Genomic DNA, 25431 nt, shown 5'->3' on the forward strand with positions numbered 1-25431 from the left:
CAATTTCTTTCCGCACGTATCGAAATGCTTTTGGTCAATAAATTATATTAATTTGTATTATTACTACACGCAACAGTTTAATTTTATTTCCTAGAATTTCGCCGCGTTTCGAGCAAAAATATCTGTTTCAAGACGTATAACAATACTGTAGTTAAAAAATACTACCAGCACAAATATTAAGAGGGGGGAAAAAAATATATAAATACACGCAACCAAGATAAAAAATACTGGATTAGACCGCGTTGGATAAACGAGCGTATTGATTTATTCGCGATCGTGCAGGAGCAATACTGCGGTGATTATTATTTAATCAATTAACAATCTCCCGCTGATTAATATTTAACGATACTCTCACGTTCCGCGACGAGCGTGTGATTGATGCCAGTGAATGATGCAATTTCGACGGGGAGCACTGCGTTTATAACATTTTGATAGGCCGCTTGTCCATCTCTGCCAGCGAAATACGGGTGTTTCGCGCGGAAAAATACGGTTTCCCGGGCCCGAGTAAAGTAACGTCGTGTTTGCACGGCGGTTTAAAGGTGCGCTCGCATCTCGCGCTCCTCTGTTCGCCTTTCCGCTCAATTTGCAGCTACAACCGTTGTCGGTAAACGTCACGGTCCTGTATAACGCCACTGGAATCAATCACGTCTCCCGGAGCAAGCATTTCCTCGAGGCTGACGATTATGAATGAGATACTTATGTGGAAATTCGGTTTCTTCAGAAATTCGAGAATAAATGCGCCGCGACTGAATTGGATTTGTAACGATTTAACTTGAGTAAAAAAAAAAAAAGAAAAAAAATAAAGAAGAATAGATTTGCGCGTGACTCTTAATAGAATTTACGGCTTCGAGAAAAAAGAAATTAATAAGGTTTTTTATATGCGATTTAAATTAATGGTGAAGTTGAAATTTTGGGCCGGCCCTACGTTCAGTGATAATACATCATACACGCTATTCTGTATTCAACGATATTGCTGCAATCAATTTTGTTTCGAATATGCATGATCAGCGCTTTGTACGTGACGCGAAAAATCGGTGAAAAAATATCGTCCGTGTTACAAAGCACAGGCCGTGTTTGTGTCAGGTGTAGTTTTTTTTTCTTTTTTTTTCGTAAAAGTCATATATAAAACACGTGTTAGCCGATTCTATTGTTCGATACAAGTCGCGTGGATACTTTCTACACAAAGCAACGTCCGTCTATCATAAAAATGTGCATATTTAAAATTTATTTATGTGAACAATGACTGTAAAGTTTAACTCGGCGAATGTATTGTTCTATTTTTCAATCTCTGGCGAAAGTAAAATATTACATTCCGTAATAAACAAAAAATATAATATTTATATATAAATTTGTTAATCTGATTTAAAATATTATCTTTGCTATCGTTAATCAAAAGATGACGGTTTATACAGACTTGCACGTTTAATTAATTTCTTTCGCCGAATTTATTTTTAAGTCAAATAGTTTACGTGAACTTTAAAGAGAGCCAATTTTTCTAACGATTAAATATGAAAGTTTCGAGCTTAAGAGCGCAAAATTATCGATATCTACCGCACGCTATGTGCATTCTTACACCGCTCTGATATTATGAGTACCTACGTACATATATTCTAATCGCTTACGAATTTCCGCGTTTAAAGCAATCATGCATTCCAAAGCAAAGCAGCGGAGGAAGGAAACCTCGGCGGAAAACTAAGTGCATCGCCTCGTATCTGAGACACTATGTGGGGAACATCAGGAATTAGCGTGTATATCTCGCCAAATGAATTAGCTGAGGCGACTAATAATATGGACTGCTGTCGGCTTCGCCGCTTCAAAGGCTAGCTCTTGCGGTTCTCGGCCGCTTTTCCGCTTGATTCGGAGGAAATTCACCGGGGTAAAGTTATGTAGGTTCCTACCGAGTTTACTCTCCTCATTCTCTCTCTCTGTCTCTCTTTCTCTTTCCTCTTAATCCTTCGTCGACGTGACGATAATAAATAGTTAAGAGGAAGCTTTCTTTGATCAATTTAAATTTGTGAAAATTAGCGAAAATCGCTGGAGCATCGATAGCCTTTCACTTCAAATATTAAACGCTAGCGACTCAAAATCTAAAGTTTCTCGCAGGCAATTACAAGCGTGTAATTTAATTTCGATTTAACGTTGCTTAATATAATTTCGTCTGAAACCCGGCGAATGAAATATTCGATGCTAGAAGCAGGAAAGGCAAGGGAAAAAAAAAGCAAAAAAAAAAAAGGAGAAATGATAACCCGTCAGACTGACTTCGTACCCGAAGAAAATAACTGCAGATCGTAGAAATTGATCGTGAGTTGAAAGGTACGCTGTGCACTGGAGAACCATCTCCTGCAGCAGTACCTTTCATATATATAGTATATATATATATATATATATATATATATGTATGTATGTATATATATATGTACTATATATACACCTTTGTGGCAGATGAGTCGTGTTTGAAATAAAAGTCATTTCATCTCAAAGTGAGCAGCGGACGTGCGCAACGATCTACGGCAGGTTAGCCTCTCCAGCCATACTTGAAGAGGACTCAAGAGTGTCTCAACGGCGACGAAGAAAGGGGATGAAAAAACATGACGAGGGTGGAAAAAGACGAGAGAAAACACGTTGTTGTTATTCGACAAGCGGGAAATGCACTTATCGCATTAGCTGTAATGGCGAGCTGCCATTCGGGTTGTCCGTTTCGCCGCGTCTTACTGCTGTCATGTTTATCATCCCCCACGATGGCCAATTGGATTTAACGCGGCCGTTACCACGGCATGCAGGAGGCATTTAATCAAAAGCGACAAGCTAATTGCATCGACGAATTTCGCGTGAGCAACTGAATCGTCTGACGATATTGCGCTAAATAGAATGTAGTGAAGCCGATTAAGATACGGGGGATTGATCGAACTTTGTTAAAGTCTTATCAATTTAATTAAAAGTGTAATCGTAAGTTGAAAAATATTGCGTGAAACTTAAAAATCGGTCTGTTAGCAATTTATAATATAATTCCAATATTATTATTATTTTTTTAATTTTAAATGATTATACAAAAAGTAAAAGAACCTACTTATGTGATTTTGCTTATAATTTTTAAACGTATGCGGACAATTATGTTCGATGGTAACAAGAAAAAGTTAATAGGTTAATCTAAGGTTAATCCAAACCACTGATTATGAAACCATAATTTATAACGACATAATCCCGAATGAAACTGGCTAACTACATTCTTGGTCAATCGATGGCTAACCAATCGCATTTGTAATCTCGGTTACAATCTTTCGGTCGCCAATTCGACTTGATAATCGGCGGAAGCGCGGACTCTGATTACTTCGTCCATTCGCAGGCAGCTGGTACCCACCCTTCGTTCTAGATCAATATGTCCGTTCAGAAAGTTCTTATCGCGTTCGTTCGTCGGGGATCATAGCGAGATTTCACTAGCAATCCCGTCGCTGAACGCGATAACGAGCGAATTTGGTCGGTCGAGCCATATCGATTTAAGTTTAATTATTACTCCAATATCGGAGGAACTGTCGTGTGGCAGTTTCTCGTTAAAATCTTTTCGCAAAAGCTGAGATATCGTTGGATTTCTGTCCAATATTGAAGTTTGCGTTTTCGTAGCTAAATTTCTTTTTCTTTTTCTTTTTTTTTTCCAATTCTATAATATCTATTCGTTGAAATTCCATTTGTTTCAATATTTGTTTAAATATTCTTTACAATATTTTTACAGGATAATATTACTTTTCATAATTGTTCGGTCAAACCGTCCACCGCTGGTATCAAATTATCTGCGTTTAAAGCTGAAACATTTATTCGCAATATCTCTGCTTTTACGAGCTGAAAATATTCCTCGTAAACATCACTCGCTTAGAATATAATGTCAAAGAATCTTATTCGTAAAGGCTTTTTTAAGACCCGGAGAATCGTCTCGACCTATCTTCAAAAATACACTTAAAAATCTCATCTCGAGAAACCAAGTCGCAGACGAAGTCATAAACGTCGCTCTAACTTCCAACGAAGCTTTTAATAATTCAGACCAGTTATAAAACACGCGTGCTGCAGGAATCATCTCCGCGACTGCGAGCCGTATAAAAAAAAAAGAAAATTTAATATTTTCCACCCCCGCCTACCGAAAATGACCCCGTAAAACTCAGCAGTAAAAAGCCAGGCGATATCTGTTCGACCTGGGCGCGCCATTGCTTTAACAACCCGGTGTCGCGGGTCTTCAACCGTCTCGTTAACGAGAGTTAGTATAAGAATTTAGCATTCGCGAATGAGCGGGACAATTTTCTCGTAGCGTTAATCAACGTAATGGGAAAGTCATTATTTCTCGCGGTTTGGCGCGAGGCAAAAAAGTTTGAGATCCTCGGTGCTACTAGATTTTCAGCCCGCACGCATGCTTACCGGAAGAATTACGACGCAAAGTGACCATTAGAATTCTGATACAGCCGCTGAAATTTATAACCGGCAGTAAATTAATTCCTACCCACCGGAAATTAATTCGTCCTGCTTTCGCGCCGTTTTTCATCAGCGCGTCGCCCGCGCTTATTGTCGCATAATGTTCCGCGACGCGCGTATATTTTCATAGCTCGAATCGAAATAAGATCGCGCGGCATTAAAATCACGTAGACCGCGCAATGCGCGTTATTGAGTCGGCGAATAAATTAAAGTGCACGATACTTTCGAACTTTCATGAATAATCATTTAATCCTATCGCCGAACAATGAAATTTCGTTAGTATTTAAATAATGTAATATCACAAATATTTCTGTTTGTGTAAATGTACAATTACAACTTGATTGAATCAAATTACATTTCGAAGTAAATGATTAACAAATTTTACAATATGTAAATTAAATTGCTGTTTGTAATTAAATTCTTTTTTTTCACGAAATAATTAACATTCCCTGACAAATATCTAGAAATTATTTGATTCCGCGAATAATTCGCATCGAGTCTGTCTGCAAAAGTTCTATGGTCTAATATCTCCTGCTGTCTATCTGCGCAAGTGTTTCCTTAATTTTATTCGCGGCGCGCTTATCATTCTTCACGCGATACGAGATTTATCTTCGCGAAATTGAAACGCTAAGGAGAAATATTACGGAGAAACAGCCGGATTATGAAAATTGATGGCCGCTTGAAAATCTCGAGGGGAAACAAAATTTTCTTAAAACAAAGTTATCGCGCCGGTATTGCGATGCGGCATTTGTATTGGCGTAACACTGAATTACCGTTCCCCGATAGTAGCTCGCTCCAAGTTTTGACGATTGAGTTTCGAGGAGCGAACTCATTCGTCTTCGAACGAGAGATACACTCGCAGCGGTACGATCGCGGAGCCCGAAATTGCTTCCAAAAGTAACTCTTCCCAGTCGAGCGGTAACGCACGCCCGTCAAACAACACGAATTCCTCCGACCTCATCCGCGGCGTGCGCATTCCGCGAGCGTTTGCTACGTCTTCTCGAGCGAAAGCGGCCGAGCTGTCTGACAGCTATCGACGGTCAAAAGAGGCCCCCGCACTTTTTCGAGAGGGATTAGTTTATATTCTTTATTCCCGCCGGGGTTCACCGTGGAACCCGCATTTCGAATGTCCGGAATTTTCTTCCTTCGTTCGTGGGAAACGGAGAGGCTTTCCCATTCCACGAGGCCGTGGCAGGGACTTCTCTTAACGAGGACGCGCGATAATACGACTTCATCAGCGGTTCTTACCCTGACGCAGCTAGAATTTCGCGCAGTTCGGCCGCATTCCTTCGGCAAGTTCGCCGTCGTCTTTTCAACAGCGGTGACAGACGATGACTAGAGCGTCGACGACAACGACGGAAAACTCGGAGGAGCTTTCCCGGAACTTCTCTCGGCGTAGTAGTTTGCGGCCTCATAAGAGCAATCCCTCCCTCCCATCCCCTCCCGCAATTCGCGAGCTGATTTTAATGAAGTGGCAGAGTAAGAAATAGCTGCTCAAATTCTATGTACACCTCGCAGTTTTTTTTATTTTTTATTAATTTATTAAAATATCTAAAGTGCTATTTATTATATTTAAAAATATGTACCACATTTCAGCAATAATAATAATCGATAAGATTGTTAGAAAATTTAAGATTTATTTGAAATAAATAAAATTAATTTTGCCACACGGTTGTGTTTAAAAAATTATGCATTACGCGGTAATGAGAAGATAGTGATTTATTTTCATATAAAAGCGATTGGACATGCACGTATCATTTCCACGGTACGTGTGCTTGCAAATTAAGCCATGCGAATTCCAATCAAGTGTAATTCAAAGCAGCACGTCATTAAAAGCAAGACGCTTCAATAATTTGCCTGCGCTTGAGAACCGCTTATACTGTCGTATCGATTCGCGCGTATCGTGCTAATACTAATAAGATGTTATACAATGTGGAGTTTTTGTAAAGGATGTCAAACTGTCGTCAGCGGTTGACATCCTTTTATCATATTTTGTTTCGTCTCGCGTAAGTTATACGTGTAATTAGCTTTTGATATGAGTCGGGGCATACGTTTGCTCGACGATCGATACGGTAAATATTTGCTTCCTCGAAGTTCCGAATTAACGTCCAACCGCACAATGCGATGTTTAAAATAATCGATCATATATCTCCGATATATCCTAGCCAATATCGATGCCCGACAAATATTATTTTTCAAGCGAAACATTGCTAGACAAACAATTTTTTTTTATTCCTATCTACAAAACGTTTCGGTCAATTAATTGTTTCACGCTTGGAAGCGGCGCTTGAAATATTATTTCGCCAAAAAGTGATTTCTCTTCCGTAAAATGACGTACTTTTAAATTTCCCTCACGGCAAATTTCTCGAGTTTGACACGCGACAAGTCTCTCTTCAAGTGGGAGGAATATTTCAAAACTGGTACATATACCCTAGGCTGGCAACGTGAATAATGATAGCGCGCGGAATATTAACGATAAAATTTGGCGGCGAGACTTTGATATATAACGTAAGAAATAATCTGAAGACCCGCGGGAGAAAAATATTAGGACTCGTACTATGTAAAGAAACTGGTATCTCTCGCGGACGCGGAGGACCTCTTATCCCTTGAATCACGATGAGATTAAGTCGGCATGAGAGTCACCGGGAACGGCCACCAATACCGCTCGTTGAATTGCAACTAATTTTTCATCGCGAGCTAAGCGCGCCGTTGTAAATCAATACGGTGGCGCACCTGTGCACGCGTGCCCGGATTTCGCAACGTCGAGAGGGAATTATTTATGGGAACGATGCGGGACACGGTGGCGGTGCGGCTTTTATCGCGAGCAAGCATCCGAGTTATCTTCGCACCCGGGGAGATACGGGAATTTTTAATCTCACCGTTACCACGGCCGCCGTACGACTTCGGTCGCACTCACGCGGTTTGTAAAGGAAAAAGGGGCCGACCGCCCTGGGAGGATTCGTCGCGCCCGCGTCCCGACATCCCGATCTTCGCGCAAATTATTTTGGCAACTTTTCAAAGTCGCAACGCTACGCCCGGAATTGCGAAAGAATCCCGCGAACATCCGCCGTGAGATTTTCATTATCAGCGACAACGGAGGCGAGGGCCGAGCGAAGCCTGATTTATAGCGCGTATATCCGCGATCTAAACTGTCGGTGGTACTCGCGGTACAGGCGTTACGCGAAGCAAACCACTCCTCGAAATTTCAACCCAAATATTGATTGCGAATTGAAACTAAAAAATGATTTAAAACGATTTAATAACATTGAAAGCTTTTGAATAACGATCAGATATAATTCTCAAAAATAAACGTGGAAAGAGAATAATGCAATTTAGTCTTCTTTGAAAAGAGCGATGGCGAGCTTCGTCCATTTTTTCCGACCTCGATTTTTAAACATTTTATTTTTTTCATGTCAAATAGTATTATTAGATAAAACGTATTCTTATAAAATATTATTCAAGTTTGTTAATTTTACCTATTTCTTTTATTCTTTTTATCTTTTTCTTTTGCTTTACTTCCCTCGCGTCTCGCGCAACTCTAATACTACGAATTGCATACGTCAGAGAGACAGGATAGCATGTAGGATTTTACATTGTATGTTTAGAAAGCTCGGTATACTCCAGCTGATATCAGCTTTGGACCAGCATGCATGCCCGGGGAAACAACGAGTAACGGGTAGCCGGTTGCCAACAAGTAACTTCGCTTCCAACGAACCGTCCGCAAATTAGTAGTATGGCATTGTTCGCGCAGTTCCATATTTGCATAAAGAGGAATTTATAATAATCCGGGCAAGCCATGTCGACTAAGTCATCAGAACGGAAACAGTAATGGTACAATCATAAAATATGTACGCGCTCGTCTCTTTATATGTTTTTCATTTCGAGCGATTTTAGCAATAATTGCAATAATCCCTTTTGTTATTACGGTATTAGTAACTTAACGAATGCCACGAATTAAACGCGACACAATTTCGCACGCGTATTTAAACAGCACGACCTTTTAATAAATAATTTTAACATAATTCTCTAGGCAATTTTGCTGACCAAATGCATTTATAAACGTCGCAAGAATTGCGATTGTGATAAAAATTAAAATATGAAAAGGTTTAATTAGAATTAAATACCAAATAAATCCGATACATCGTAATTTTTTCTTAATTAAAGTTTTGTTACATTTCGATTGATTTTCCCTTCTCTTATATTCCAAACGTAATCCGAGTCGTTACATAAATTTCATTCGATTTAACGACAAGGCTTTTGTCACGAAAGTCCTTAAGAATCATTATCCCTTCAACTCTAACTTAACTGAACCTATACAGGCGTGCGCTTATTTTAATTCAGAAATAATTCGACTCTCAGCAGTCACGTAATCACGTAGTCGACGTTCATTAAAGGCGAAATAATAACGGATAAAATTCTGCAATTTATCACGGTCAATGAATAGATCCTAAAGGTTTTCGCGAGAGCTGATTATCCGCTTCATTATATTACGCCGTGTAAACTGTCGAGCTGCCCCGCCATGTGCGCTATTCTAATTTTACGGAAAGTAATTATCCTCTATAGAATTATCTCGTAGAAATTATGCCGTGAGAAACGAGGTATATCGGACTTACATCACGGCATACGGGGCGATTAAAACCGTGCGCGGACGAGTGGTAATAAAGCCCAAGTAGCGCAACATTCGTGCATCCAAACGCATCGCCCATTCGAGATATTTGCCCTGCGGCAGAGAATACCGGTCGTATTTGTTCAATTAAAACTGGCTGAAAAGAGAAACTGTACATGTAACGAGAGAAAATATTTGATAACTACTAGTACCGGTATACATATAACAAAAAAAAAAAAATAAAAAAAAGCGTTGTTTTTTCTTTCATGTATATATATTTATTTTAGCTTCTACGTAAGTTTGGACACGATGCAAATTAAAACAGACGCGTATTACAATGAAAACGGAAAGTATATAGGTTTTATTTTTTTTTTTTTAATTTGCAAAAATCTACAAAATAAATAAATTTGTGCAATTATAAAATAATCGTGCTTCCACAGAAACGTGGATTAAAAACTTGTTAAAGCGAAACTGTTTCAAGCGAGTATATAAAATTTACAGGGATGTACAGTTTTTATTAATTCGTCGTTGGAAATTAATTGCCCGGGCTGAGAAACGTGCGTAAGAATAGTTGTGCATAATGGATATTTGCTTACGATATTTCGCGATTCTCTTCGGTTACGTTGCCGGCTACTGCTCATGAATAAATCCGGTTACTGCTTTCTTATTATTCTAATGTAAAAGCGCGCGGAAATTCGCGTTCATATTGCATAAATCCGATGTCGAGCGGGTCGTTGAAATTTTTACATCGAGCAGCAAAGCTACCCGGCAAACCGGTCCCCAGGGCGTCTGCAGCACGCGAGATATTTTTTTCTTTTTCCCTCCCCTTCGGCCGCGACGAGAAGATCGCAGATATAAAATATTGCTCGAAGACGCCGGAGATTACGGCACTTTCCTTCGAGATAATATCACCGCCATTGAAAGCGTAGCCGCTTAATTTTTTCATGCTTTACGCGCAAATTTCTTTTCCTATTGAGCACTCGTGACAACGACACAATATCCCATCTACAAGAATTCCACCCGGCAGTTATACGCCATTTCTTACTACTTGTTCTCCGGTATTTGAATACATTTCCTACCGCGTTCGGAGCCGAAGGAAGCAACGCGAGGGTGGATATTCTCCTACTTTTCTGTCGCCATCCTTGCGTGAAAATATCTAAAATAAGATATTCCAAAGAGAAACGTTTTCGATTGCAAATAGCTTCATGAAAGTCCGATATTACGGTGCGAATAAAAAATAAAATAAAAAAAAATATTGATACAGTAAATCGCGTTGATCATAAGCCGAAGCTACGTAAACCGTTGTTGACAAGGCGCCGCGATAAAAATTATAAGCTCGCCGTTTTCTAAATTCGGTTCAGAAATATTATCCGTACACAAAAAGCGCTTGGATCGTATTAAAGACACAATCGTGCGTATCGCGCTCGGCGCACGCTGAGTGAAGCATCGACGTGAAATATGGCGCTCTGAGAAAGAATTAATGATAGTCGTCGGAAACTCGGTTTGTCTGCTTTTCTTTGGCCTCTCTCCCCCCCCGCAAATTTTTAGCCCGATACAAACATTTCTTTGCGCTCGGGCGGAAACATTCTCCCGACTTCGCGCACTTCCGATCGTGGATCAACGTCACCCGCCGCATCGTCTCGTTTGGCAACATTATTCTATACTTCGACCAGCAAAGTTTCCCTTCGAACGGTGTCGATAAATCTTTACGCAAACAAGACCCCGGGAAAGTTGCGCGAATATACGAGCACGCGGAGTGTCTTCGTCGATAAACATGTGGACAAAAACGACGATATACGTTTTACAGCGTAATGCTTCTAACCACTTTATATGCCGGGTAGCGAAAGGGCGGACAAACTTTCGTAGCGAGAAGATTGACTCGAAGCAGGCAGACTGAGAAATTCTATATAATCAAAGGGAGCAGGGCGGTTTTGAAACGTTGTAATACGCGACGAAGTATCATATAATAAAGTAATAATTTATGGAGCCGGGTCACGTTTTTCTATGGGCGTCACGGTATTTTCTGTTACGTTGTGTTCTTTCAGCTGAAACGCCGTTGATGCGGCTGGATATCTCAACTCGATGTTAGAGAAGAACAATTTATTTGAACAAAGTCGAACGATGGTAAAGCGTATACCAATATCCCGTACCATGTAACAACGGAAATTTATATTGTTCTCCTGAAAAGTATACAATAAATAGAGCGTATACCGAAGATCAGGGAAAAATCCGAACGATTTCATTCAATTTATAGATGTATTCTCGTTCGTTTACTTTCAGAGCCACTCTACCTCGATAAGACAAACATATAAAGCAATCTTCAAAGTCATTCCTTCTTGAAATTCCTGTCGTAACGCGAAATGCGCCGTCATCTATACCGTGGCTCGAAACCCTCGCGGCGAATAATAACATATCGCTTCGCTCTCCGTTTCTCGAAACGTTACGTATTCCGTACGACTGCGGGCGTAATAATTACGGTAAAATCCGCAATTATCCCGCGTTTTGTTCATATAACAAATTACAGAAGCGTTTGAACGCGCGAGAATCCATTTCGACCATACTTTACACACTCGAGATACTCGAAGCTCGCCCGGCTCCGCCGTGCATAACTACTTCGCGTCTTCCTCCCCGTGAGCAGCCACTCGCGGCGTAGATTAAGCAAATGCGCTAACTTCTCCTAACTCCGTCTGTTTCCATATCGCATAGACGGCACCGATCGTAATCTCAGTTAGCGCGAAAAGAATCCCGCGTCCTAACCAAAGATTTATGCGGCGAAAAGGCGAGGCGAGGTAAGCGAGAGAAGCGGGAGGGCGCAATCTGCGGCGTTCGCGGGCGATTTTCATTCGCGACGTTCGGGGATTTCGACGTCGATTGACTTCGTCGCTGAAATAATCCTCGCTGGGCGCGCGAGCTTAACGTTTCCCGATAAGCAAAATATATCGTCCAGCGTTTGACGTCGTCCGGCTCCCGAGATATATGGTTCTCACTAACACCCCCCGAGAGCTACCAAAGTCGACAGTAAATTTCGCGCCGCGTCATTCTCCCCTTTCGCCTCCCACCCGAGCACGGTCCCGCGTTCTCGCTCTACGGGAGAAAAATATCGAATATTTTCAACGGAAGAGCGCGGCCGGTGGTCATCGTGCAAGAACGAACGAGGAATTTCGGAGTCCGGCACGCCGAGGCTGTAAATCTCTTTCTCGTCGCCGCATACGACGGCAACGAGGACGACGACGACGGTGGCGGACGATCGAAACGGCCTGCGCTGTCCGTTTAAAATTCCGGCATCGGCCGCGTTTAAAAGTTCGCCAAACCCGTGACGTCCCTGTCAATTTTTCCGACTTTTTTAATACTTTTTACCCGAGGCGCCTTATGCCGCCCGCTACGACTGGTACCCGTAACTTTGCATCACGTAATCGTTTAACTTTTTCAATGCAAAAGCTTGCGCCTCTCTCCTTTGTGTTCTCGTCGGCGAAAATATTCATTTTCCCTTGTTTATAAAAATTCGATATCGAATAAAACGTCTCGTTTTTCAACTGACGAGACGATTAAAGTATGAAAAGTTAACTAAAGTACAATTAATAAATTCCAAATTGATCGTACACGTTCGTAAAATTTTTAAACGTCGACTCGCGGCGCGCGATAGTCGCGATAAAACCGTAGTGCTTTCGATCTCGACAAGTCGGCTCTCAATTGGCCGACGAGCTCGTCCGAATTACGGCCAGGAAACCCCGGACGTCACCGCGTGCGATATACTGCCCGCGGGAGAAGGATTAATCCTGAGAAAAATTTACGGGCGCAAGGAGATATCGGCGCTCGGCCGAGGCCGCCGGTGTATACGCACGTCGTTCTCGCGATTTATACCCTAAGGAGCAAAACGGCGACGAGTAACGGCGCGGTGATACAGCTCGCGGAGACTGACAGGTGAAATACGGAACAGATCCGGGCGTTTTGTTCAAGTCGCGCAGACGGAGAAAGGACGAGGCGAATTATGGGCGACGCCGCGTCGACGTCGCTCGCTCTCTCCGCGGGGAACCCCGATTCCGCGTCCTCTCGCTTCCTCCTTTCGTAGGATCCCGCCGCGGAGCACGGTACCGATAGCAACGGCGTCCCGGACGAATACCGCGCGTGCATGTACAACACGGGCACGCGATAAAGCTCCGGACGCCCTTTGCCTCACGCTTTTTGCACGCCCACGACGCGCGACACCATTTTTTCCACGGCAATATATTCGCGCCGGCTATTTATCTCGTCCGAGATTTACCCCGCGGCCTGCGGGGATGTAATTAAGTCAGGCATGGTTTTTTATTTTTCTTTTTATTTTTTTTTTTCTTTTTTTACCGCGCTCGTTTAGCCGCGTGAACGACGAGAGATTCCTTCCCGAAGGCGCCGCGCTCTTATTGCAGTGGCATTGGAGGTACACAATGGAGAACTGATATAATTAATGAAGAAAGAAGTAATCCTTTAGAGGAAACTCCCTCCCGCGGCATTGTTCCTCTCATTATTTTACTTTAACTACACCGGTGCATCTATCGATGCCGCGACGGCGGTTCGCACAATAGCAGGGCTCTCGCTTGAATTTATTTTCAATTGGCAATTTGGCGCAGATGCAACTTTAACCATAAATAGTTTTCTTAACGCAGGAGTAACGTCTAAATACACCGCTAATAATGTACAAAGTCGCGGATAAAAATCCGACCGGGAAATATGTGGACCGAGCGTGTAATTCGCGAGCGGAATTTTCGTGAAAACTTCGGATACGCCGGTTCGTCGTCGCTATAGGCGCAACATTTTTACGCGCCGGGCTTTCAATCCACCAAATCCTCGCTAAGGAAGGAAGCAGGACGGCTGAAATACGGCGGATTACCTCATTCCGATAGGACGATTTTTCACCGAGACATGACGAAAGAGAGATGTCGGATGACGTTGCGGTGAATCTCGGCGAATCAATCTCTGTCTCGTTACAAGCGCCCTTCATCCGACTTCATGAAGTCGTACGTCCCTCCTTCGATATTTTGTCAGAATCGATCGCCCTCTGCCTGCACCTAGTTACCTTGCTCGAGCAGTCGCGGAGGATTAATAACTACGTGTGTTTCGCGCGTAACAACGGAGGACTAATTAATCGCCTGTCGGCTTTCACGTGAGACGGTAGGGATCGAGGTATTAATAAGCGGAAGGCGCAAGGGGACCCTCAGAACTGCCGTCAGGTTTCTCGAAATGCGAAAGTTAATAACGATCCTCTTAATTATGTCGATATCGCTAATGCCGAGGGAGACGATATTGTGCCGGTTGCGAACCGGCGTACGTTATTCAATCTTAACAACGACGCGACGAAACGGCGAACGTTGCGATACCGAAATAAGTGCATACAGAGATATTTAATTACGGAAGGATCAAAAGTTACGCGTGATTGCGCCGACTCGCTGCAAGTGCGGCCACAAAGGTCCTTAAGGGAGACTGTCGCTTATTACGCAAACTTCGAATTTTGAAAACTAGCAACGAAACGTGTTACAGGCCGATATAACCGAGCGCCCAACTTTGTCTATTAAACTTTACGAAAATAGCCGCGTGGACTGCAATAACAGCTGTTCTGTAATTGAATAGCAGCTTCATTGATTACCCTCGTTTCCAGATTAGCTCTCTTTGTTCTCTTTATCTTTATTATACTTTAATAAATATCGCCCGCGCGCCCGCTACGCGAAAAGCCGCGCGCAACGCCCCGCTATTACGCAGATTGGCCATAATGCGGTTACGTCACCGACGTAAAATAGTGACATATTCCAATTACGCTAACGAATGGAACGAACGTTACGTGCCGATTTTTTTCCGATCCGCGAGCCGCGGTGATATAAACTTCGCGCAACGCGGCCTGATCATCCGGATAATTAATTTACATCGCGCGTGTTACCGCTATAAATTTGCGGCGAAATTCCGCGGTGGTATCTCTCGGCGGCGTGTACGCCGTAATTTGCGTTAATCGATCAATTGGCCAGTTTCCAATCTTATCCCACCCCGTCAGCATTTCGTAGCTCATTGAGAAATAATTGTGCGATCGCTTAGAAAGCTTCGAAGAAAAAAAAAAGAAAAAACCCCATATAAAAAATACCCCTGGAATGTTTCGCAAAAACAAGAAAAGCAAAAAACACCAACAGCGAGCTTTGGCGAGCTGGTTTATTATCGGAGGGAGAAAATCGAATTAATGAAGATTAGCGCTAATCGGTGTTGTAACCGTTCTCAGAGTTCCGATAATCGCCCCCGGGGTAATTAAATTAAACATAATTAGAGCACGGCATCAGAAAGCCATAAAAGTAGGTCTTCGAGAGGATCAACGCGCTAAGTTAAATCGCTTTTGTAAACTCGGAATGTTATAAGCTTGATGTCTCTACTTATCACGTCATCTATATTTCTCTCGTTGCCGTTGTGACTAATGAACGGACGTAAATCACCGGAAAGAACATCACAAAATCAGTACACTCCCGCGAAGTTACGATTTTCCCGTATTTTATTTTATGATCAGGGACTTAATCACTTTACGATTTACCTCTCAGGACTTTTTCGAAAGTTAGATATGTTTTCTTCTTTTTTTTTATTAATACTTGAGATGAAAATAGCGAAATATATTTTTACTGACAAAAAAAAATTTTTAGAAACATACTTAATTAAATGTAATATTTTTTCATTAATCGTCAAGTTTGCATTCCTTCATATAATAAAAATAAAAAACCATAAAAGCTTCTTAGCAATAAACCCGTCACTCTTGACATAAAATCGTTAACGCGTTCGTTTTATTACGCCAAATGGCAATGTATAAAGTGCATTACGGATCGTAAAGTAATCAGAAGGCGAGAGCATAAAAATGTGTTGCGCATCTCTTTGAAATCGTGGAATATTAAGTTTGCACGCGATATCTCAAGCCAACCGCGAAAACTTTACTACTACGAATAGATCCCTTGAGGAATTTGACAGAGATTTTCGCCGCATGAAAAAGAATTCAGCAACGTTGAACGGCAAAAAAATTCAATCTAAATATATTCTTCTTTTTCGTTTATTTCTCGGATATAATATTTAATTACCTCTTTCATTTACGCTGGCTAAATACTCCAAATTAAAAGTAAAAACCAAGAAACGGCGTTCCAAAAATATTTCTTATTTATATGAATAATTGCATTAATATCCGTATTAATTACGCCAATTTCTGACATCCTAATATTTATTATAACCGTGAAATAAGTAGATATTACGACTTTCGATATTTACTCAGAACAATTTACATATTTCGATCCTCTATCTGTCGCGGATTATCATAGCGAGCTCTAATAAAATTACGAGATTAATCAAAGCGAAATCTACGTGTGCTCTTGCGCTGACACAAGCGCATGGTCGGCCCTTAATTTACTGGCGTATAATTCCAAGCTGGCAGATGACCCTCGAGGACCGTCTTGGCGTTAACGAGCCGCTCTCGTCTGTGGGATCGAGGGTGGCGAAAAGCCTCGAGGGTACTCGTATTTTAGGAACCAATCGAGTGTAGCAGGGTGCGGCTAAGAAGCGAATGTTCTCTCGGCGCCGTTGGGACGACGCTGCACTCGGTGCGAAAGGGGAGAGACAGGGGTAATAGGGGCGGAGGGGTGGGGGCTTCATCGATTTCTTACCCTGTGGCCCAGTAACGCGTTTCGTGGGACCGTCATTGGGTGTAGCCACCCCCGACGAGTCTTGATGCACCGCGGGTTCGAATGCACCAAGCTCGAGGAAATCGCCGATCGTATCCCCTTCGATCGTTCGCGCCGAGTTTTTACGATGACGGCGCTTAATCCTCTCGTTAGCACGCCGGGATTTTTCCGTTTAACCGCGACTCGAAGGGAAATCTTTAGCGACGTTTACGCGGGGAAACTTTTTGCCGCCATAATCGTAAATACAAAGGTGAATAAATTTTTTGATAATGAAGTTTAATAAATTTATTGTTCGTTACGACCGGCTCAATTAAATGCTAACTATTGTGAAAGCGGAAAATTTTACTAACTATTATGTACTACTGTACGGCTTAAAATGTCATTTGACGAACGAAATTTCATTAGTGCACGTAAATAATTTAATAATTAACTCAAATGTCCATTAACGCTAAGCTGCTTACTTGTGATTAATTCCCGTGTTAATTTTTAACGTCGCATATTTTTCCGGTATATTTATATTGTTAATTCATTTATCAAATATTGTTATTACGCGTGATTTTTAAGGTAACATAGTCAAGTAATTAAATATTCACAGAACGTAACCAGCAAGTTGTAATTATTTTAAAATTATTTAAAAGTGACAAACATATTAAATAAACATCAAGATTTAATACCTGAATAGTCAAGAACTTGTTTTCAAACGATACCACGCGGCAGGTCGAATAAAGCCAGAAACTTTTTAAGAGCCACTGACAGTTACATGTGTTTAATTTCAGAACGTGTATCTTCGTCGCTTCTAAGGATGATAAATTCCCGTAACTACATAAAACTTGCCCGCTCGCGAAAAAGGCGCGATCCATCTCGATTATGGTAATCTAGTATCGCATTACCGCGGCGTGCGATTCGCGTTTAGTGCTAAAACCCAATGCGTCGCCGGGACCGTGTAAAGTCGATGCAATCTATTAAAAGGTAAGCTGACGTTCTCCGTTAACAATGATGTACAGCCGGGCCGGCAACATTTACGATAAGCGCAATGATGAATTATCATTACGTAAATTTCGCCTATCACGACTCTCCTCGTGCGGCTCCATGCGCGCACGCATCCGGTACGTAACTTCATCCTGGCTACGTCGGAAGCCTGCGAGCTTACGAATCAATCATGTTTCCCCGACCGTTATCGCGCGATCCTCGCGAAAATGAGCCGTGGTTATTTCCTAGAAGTTGGCTGACGCTAGCCAACAATAAATTTCTTCCCTAATGGGCGACGGTTTAATAACGGTCGACTGAAGTTTAATGACAATCCCGTACGACAACAGATTTCCGCGCGCGAGATTGGATCGCGCAGCTGTTTAATTGCGTATATTGGCGGCGCAGCATGCAGCCTCCTTTGTCTCGCAGTTTGTTTAGATTAACGCGGGCTCTAGAATTACGTTTCGCTGTTACACCTAAATCACGTTGTATTTGTAACAATATTTCTTGACTGCTGTTTCTACCTTTCTCTCTTTAAAATTGCGATTAAACAAGAGAAAATAGTTATTGAACAAACAATAAACTCGATCAACAGACTCGCGCGTTCATACCATAATTATCAATTAATTTATTTACCCATTACTCATATTCATATTAATTATAAGCAATTAAATGAGGAAAATTTATAATTTAAATACGTAATAATCTATTAAACAAATATATTTATTTCATAAGCGTATTTTATAAATAGTAACCTTTCTCTATTTGTTGTAAAAAAAAAAGAAGTCTGTTAAACAATTTATTTTTACTGATAGCGACCTATCACATCTGTTCGTTGATCATAAACGATATAAAAAAAAAAAAAATTGTCGACGGTGGTGAATTGTAAAACGTCTTCGGCAAAATAGCTCGAAGCTTAACTTCAGAATTAAGAACATAATCGCGAAAAGATCCTTTCGAATATAATTAACTCTCAATTAAGTTAAACGACGGCCGTGCACTCGTAAGGTTAAGGCGCACACGTGCTCTACGCTTCGGGACTATCTCGCACTTCGCGGGGAACGGTGAGAAAGGAACGGAAGCCACGTTCAGATTAACTTAATCAACCGAGTATTTCCCGAGCAAAGGAAAACGACCGCGGGAGTCGAACCGGGGAAATTCTTAGCGCAGGGTGCTTCTCGGAGCAAATTGGCCGCGGCGTATCGTCCGCACGGAACGGACGCGGAAATGCATTTTAATAGGTTTCGCTCTCGCTGATACGCCCGGCACATGTATCGGTCGTTTCCCTACGTAACGGCGGACGATTTCGCTAAATAAATATACGCTCGATTTACCTTGCATGCTTTTAAACGGCTGTCGCAGTTGGCACGAGAGTGACCGACGAGGCGCGAATTCGAACGTCCGGCCCGGATAAAGCGCCCGGCCCACCCCATCGATTTAATTTGGCGATTAATTGAAACAAATTCGCCGCTCGCTAATCGCGTTATACGGGCGTCGTCTAAACTTTTAATAACGCGGCGCGGGCGTAATTAATCGCACGTTTAAATCCCTTTATAATGAACCGCGGCGTGCCGATAAAATGACAAACATTCCTTGCGCATTATGCCGCGGATTATGCAAAATTTATGCGGAACCGATCGATGTTTACCGCTCTCCTTACCACCATAAAGTGCGGTTAAGGGCTTAATGCTTCGATCCAGAAAAAGCTCCCGCAATTATACATTTTTCTTCTAACGGGCAACCTAGTTCCATCAATAAATGTCTACTTCTGGAATGAAGTGCCGTTATCTGAAACTACTTAACCTTTTTGCTCACGGGGACCGGTAATTGCCCATCTTAAATTTCCGTAGTGGGGCGAAAAAATGATTAACGGTCTGGGATTCTTTATCATCCAAGTTCCGTACTTTAGTGCAAAGTGCATTTAAGACCAGGCCGCGGGAATATATAATGCAAGGAATAAAATTACAGTGGGGTATCACAATTCCCAGGAAACGCTTCTCTTTTTGTTTTTATACGTCATTTGATTCGCATACGTGTGACAGCAGTTTCCCACCCGTGATGAAAATTGATGCGTAATAAGAAATTCTGTCGCGTATTGTACGGAGTTAATTTAGAGACTTTAATTGGGTTTTAAATCTTCGCCATAAAACATATGAATATATTAGTGCTCATTACCGCGGAGTTTATCTAAAGTATATAAACTAAGTATACTCAAGTTAACCTAAAGAACTTTTATAAGCAGGATCTATAATATTATACTTTGTCGATATCTAAGAAAATACCTAACAAGAGCGCTTTATTATCCGAACGTTGCTTGTACGCGGAGAAAACTGTACCGTCAAATTAAAGCGAAAACAAATATTTGTTTCGACACAATTATTTTAAATCTGCAACTTCTTTCTGACCATTTCACAAACTATTTCTCTGAATAAAAAATTTTTTAACGATCCGCAATGTCGGTGGATACGCCGTTTCCGATCAAACAACTTGATTTCCTATTGCAAATTGGTCTAACAATGCATACTTTTTTGACATGTTACAGTAACAAAATTCATTCGCATCGGGATCGCCGACAAGAACGACAATCCCCCGTACTTCGACAAGGGCCTCTACGAGGCAGAGGTAGATGAAAATGAGGACATTCAGCACACGGTGCTCACCGTCACCGCCAAAGATCACGACGAGTGTAAGTATCAGTCATAAAAAAAAAATAAAAAATAATAAAGATTCTCTCGCGTTGTAATATTTTTATAAATTGCAAGAAAACTTTCACGGCTTATGCAAATACATGAAACAATCGCATTTATCTTACACATAAATGTGCAATAACACGCGTGATCTATAAGTGTGCCCGTGTGTTTGTTTCGAAAATATTTGAGCGGCCAATTGCAAATGTATGTAGTGTTAATTCTAACATGCGGGGTAATTAAGGGGAGATGAAGAGGGAACTTCGTACCGCGGCTCCGTTTATCACGAGATGACAAGTCCACCATGACGACATAGAAATTTCCCCCGGCGAATACAATTGCGAACGTCATTCTCAACTATTGTGTCGCAAAAGGATTGCCATTTCCGAAAATTCACATCGTTACCCTGATACCCGCCGCGCCGTGACTAGTAATTATGTATGTATCCAACTGTAGAAATGTTTGTCTTAGCGAGCGCATTTCCAATTCGGTACTAAAACGCGGATCGTGTAGTTACGCGCAATATGCCCAAAAGTAATTTAAATAGAGCCTCATCTCATTTAGTTCATCTCGATATTTAATCTTTTCGAGTAACGCAGATAAACATGCCATTATACGAATTTTCACGGTACCTTCGAAACGTTTAATTTATAACCGCTGGGCAAATATCCATTGTTGTTTACCTTTTCGTTATTTGCATTTATAAAATACGTTTAAATTAAGTGGATACCGTATTTTTCTTAAATTAACGGGCATTCAGTATTATTATGTAACCACGTTAAAAAGAGATGTAAGAAGGAACGCGAGTACCTTACGATCAGAATTTGCTTATGCAAATAAACGTATTATTCTCATGCGCGTATCTGCAATTGTTCAGGTATTTGCATTACAAATTTACGGATAACGTAACTTGAATTATACGTCAAAATACATTCAGGATTATTTGAAAGGACACTAATGTAATCGCGTAATAATTCATCTCGAACTGTTATGTTAAAAATAATTTTTTTTTTAATATATATTTAGATATACGTTTGCAAAAAGAGAACACGAGAACAAAGAAATGAATTACTAAAAGAGATGTGCAATTCCCAATTTTTAAGCATCCCACTGTTCGTCTGAACCGATCTGAAATAGAATTCACCGGATACCATTATTGTCGAGTAACTTTTACTGAAAACCCATATCTTGGAATGTGAGAATTATCGCGGAACTAGATCGAAAGTATCGAGTGGACTTCGAATGGCGATCGATCGGGGGGACACCAGTCCTCTCATGCCGGCGTCCTCCGAACTTTCTTATTTGATAAAACTTGCCTCAAGCGAGAGAACTTTTATCTCGGAATTCATTCGATTACAACGAGAGCGTCGTTGGATGGAGAATCCCGCCTTGCTTTTATTAAAAAAAACACCCTCCTTTCTGTCGCAGCCTCGCGTATTCGATACGAGATCACGAGCGGGAACATAGGCGGTGCATTTGCCGTAAAAAACATGACCGGCGCCATTTACGTCGCGGGTGCGTTGGATTATGAGACGAGAAAGAGGGTAAGTGTCGCTATAAATGTCATTCAACCTAACGCCTTATCGTATCTTTTTTAGTCCGAAACAGTTTAACAATTTTTATTTCAACCTTTTGAGTAAAGATTTATCTTAAACCATTGCTTTACTTTTATATAATATTTCTTGAAAGGCAGTTCAAATATAAAAACGAGAAATTAATTTTATGCACGCACGATTTGCATTTCATAATCTTCGATCGAGAGATTAGTATTAGATATAATACTGAAAATAATAATAATATCACAATAATATGGTAATTAATAATGCGACAACTGAGTTAATCTATTACTAGCTGATAATCAATAAAACATCAATTAACTATTGTAACAATGATAATTGAATTAATTATGTCTAGTGGTAATTGATATGGTGTTAATTGCATCAATTATTTCTTTGTACACATGAGAGCCTAGTATTTGCAGTATTGCATCTATAGATTTACATGCGACATTTTATGACTAAATTTCCGCGTGCATCTTGCAGTACGAGCTTCGGCTTACTGCGTCGGACAACTTGAAAGAGAATTACACGACGGTTGTAATTCACGTGAAGGACGTAAACGACAACCCGCCCGTCTTCGAACGACCAAATTACAGAACACAAATTACCGAGGAGGACGACAGGACTTTGCCAAAACGCGTTCTTGGGGTAATTACTCTTCCCATGTAATCGTTACATCGAACTTTTGGAAATTGTGTGCGCCAAGTGAACGTTTACTCCGTTCATACCGCGGGCTCGCGGTCAATTAGCAATTAATAATTTGAATCACAGGTGACCGCCACCGACGGAGACAAGGATAGACCGCAAAACATTGTTTACTTCCTAACTGGGCAAGGTATCGATCCTGATAATCCCGCGAACAGCAAGTTCGACATCAACCGCACGACTGGAGAGATTTTTGTCCTAAAGGTTTGTTTCCGATTTGCTCGATAGTATTTAATTACTCGATATAAAATTTCCTAATTTTATCAAAAAGTAAAATCTAATAATTTCGCTAAATTTCTGTCGCGGTACGGCAATATATCATTTTTTATCTTCTAATTAATTTGTCACAAAATTAATTTGTCACTGTATATTTGCATAAAGATTTGATTTAAGATCCGATTAGAAAAACGCGTGCGAGGCTTGTTCCGCGTCGATATTTAAACACCTGACGTAATCTAACACCTGCCGGAGACGGGAATTAATTCTTCTGTGACCGCGGAAAGGCAGATATTTGTGCACGTGGCAGCAGTGCAATATTGCGATGGAATTATTCAAATATCGGCGTCGCGGTACGATATTGAATTTCGAGTAAAGACCACCGTCAATACGCGGGGATCTTTGACGAATTTCTACGTACGACCGGCTTCTCAAAGGGAGCGCGCGCGTGACTCTACTTTTTCTTTTGGCGCAGCCACTGGACAGAGATCAGCCAAATGGCCGGCCACAGTGGCGGTTCACCGTGTTTGCTCAGGACGAGGGTGGAGAAGGTCTCGTGGGCTACGCCGACGTTCAAGTTAACCTCAAGGACATCAATGACAACGCCCCGATATTCCCGCAGGGCGTCTACTTCGGCAACGTCACCGAGAACGGCACCGCAGGTTTGTGGGAGATAGCCGATGGGCTAATACACGGACGCGGTTACATTCCCATACCATTAGAGTTACGCTGATCAGATTCCCCTTTCGCGGTAGTTACGCTGTTAACTCGGAAATCTACAGTTCCGCACGCGACGAACGTGTCGATCCCGACGATCTTAACGTTCGCCAAAGATAAAGTGACTAACTTAATAATTTTGTTTCTTCCTCACTGTCTATTGAGCGATTATAATTAATTTTTGCCGATAAACTAAAATTTTTTATGTAAGTTTAACGCCGTTTTTTTTTTTTTAATTTCAGGAATGGTTGTGATGACAATGACTGCCGTGGATTACGACGATCCAAATGAAGGGACGAACGCTAAACTTATCTATTCTATCGAGAAGAACGTTATTGAGGAAGAGACTGGGTCGCCTATTTTCGAAATTGAATCGGAAACTGGCGTAATCAAGACTGCCGTATGCTGTTTGGATCGCGAACGCACCCCGGATTATTCTATACAAGTTGTCGCAATGGATGGAGGGGGGTTAAAGGGTAAGCTTCTTTTAGGCCGCTTTAAAATCACGTTATAGTATTAATTTTCGATCGCACAAATTAATCTAATTACCGCGATTTTTACTAAAAATTAAATTCTTTTTTTTAAATATTATTTAATAAAACATTCGTTGTAGAAATATACGAGCATCGACTATTCCCTGCTTATATTATTATTATGCGTGTTGTATATCGCGCTCGCTGTACTAAAATATTAATTTCTCATCCGTTTTCTTCGCGCGTCCTTTATCTTACATTCCGGGGAGTTCATCTGTATTCAAGTACAGAAGTCGAAAGTCCGAGCCGGCATATGCGTGTAACGGCTGCAGATATTTTCGCGGGCAATGGCGTAGCCGTTTTGCATATTTTAAGAGCCGACTAGATATTCCATAGAGATCATCGCATCGTTCCGGCATCTCTATGCATTTCTTGGTAGGTACCGGGACGGCGTCGATACGAGTCAAAGACATAAACGACATGCCACCGCAATTCACGAAGGACGAGTGGTTTACCGAGGTGGACGAGACGGAAGGGCCGGATCTGCCAGAGATGCCGATACTCACCGTGACCGTTCACGATGAAGACGAAACCAATAAATTCCAATACAAGGTATCGTCTTAACGTCGCGATCGATTTTCGAAGTAGAATGTTTAACGTTATAACATACCACGTTGCGATTCTACGGCATTCTGCTTATATTCGCGCTCTCTCCTATCGAAAAGTAAGTGTTTTTCTTTCTACAATGCAATTTAGGTGATCGAGAACAGCGGTTACGGTGCCGATAAATTTACTATGGTGCGAAATAACGACGGCACGGGATCTTTGAAAATCGTACAGTCATTGGATTACGAGGACCAACTGCAGAGTAATGGCTTTAGATTTAGAATACAAGTAAACGATAAGGTAAGCGAGAAGTGTAACAAGAAACATAAATTTTAGTAATAAATGTAAAAAATGAAAATAAAGCCATTTTAATTAAATATTATTTCGATAAAATCTCTTTTAAATAATTTTCTTGCAAAAGAAAAATTCACGATAATTTAACCGGACAATTATTTTTTTTTAGGGTGAGGACAATGACAATGACAAATACCACGTAGCTTATTCATGGGTGGTCGTAAAATTGCGAGATATCAATGACAATCAGCCGCAATTTGAGAAAGCTAATATCGAGACTACCGTGCCGGAGAATGCCCGCATAGGCAGCAGCTTAGAAACGTTCAAGGCTACTGATCCGGATCAAGGTGGCAAGAGTAAAGTTTCCTATTCCATCGACAGAAGTTCCGACCGAAAGAGACAGTTTTTCATCAACGAAAACGGAACCGTATCGATACAGAGAAGCCTAGACCGCGAAGAAACTCCTCGACATCAGGTAAG

The 25431-nt window shown here is 41.3% G+C and overlaps 1 protein-coding gene across 3 annotated transcripts in view; it reads left to right on the forward strand.

The window, feature by feature from the left end:
* Window positions 1-25431, forward strand: part of LOC139102525 (neural-cadherin) — a 177076-nt gene that overhangs the window by 137343 nt on the left and 14302 nt on the right. For all 3 annotated transcript variants that reach the window (XM_070656470.1, XM_070656469.1, XM_070656471.1), the window contains exons 15-23: window positions 20237-20380; window positions 21810-21925; window positions 22424-22588; window positions 22712-22849; window positions 23337-23523; window positions 23821-24054; window positions 24491-24663; window positions 24808-24957; window positions 25121-25426. In XM_070656470.1, the coding sequence (XP_070512571.1) occupies window positions 20237-20380; window positions 21810-21925; window positions 22424-22588; window positions 22712-22849; window positions 23337-23523; window positions 23821-24054; window positions 24491-24663; window positions 24808-24957; window positions 25121-25426 (1613 nt within the window). The remainder of the gene's footprint in view (window positions 1-20236; window positions 20381-21809; window positions 21926-22423; window positions 22589-22711; window positions 22850-23336; window positions 23524-23820; window positions 24055-24490; window positions 24664-24807; window positions 24958-25120; window positions 25427-25431) is intronic.

The sequence above is a fragment of the Cardiocondyla obscurior genome, linkage group LG05 (genome assembly GCF_019399895.1).
Source record: "Cardiocondyla obscurior isolate alpha-2009 linkage group LG05, Cobs3.1, whole genome shotgun sequence".
Lineage (NCBI taxonomy): Eukaryota > Metazoa > Arthropoda > Insecta > Hymenoptera > Formicidae > Cardiocondyla > Cardiocondyla obscurior.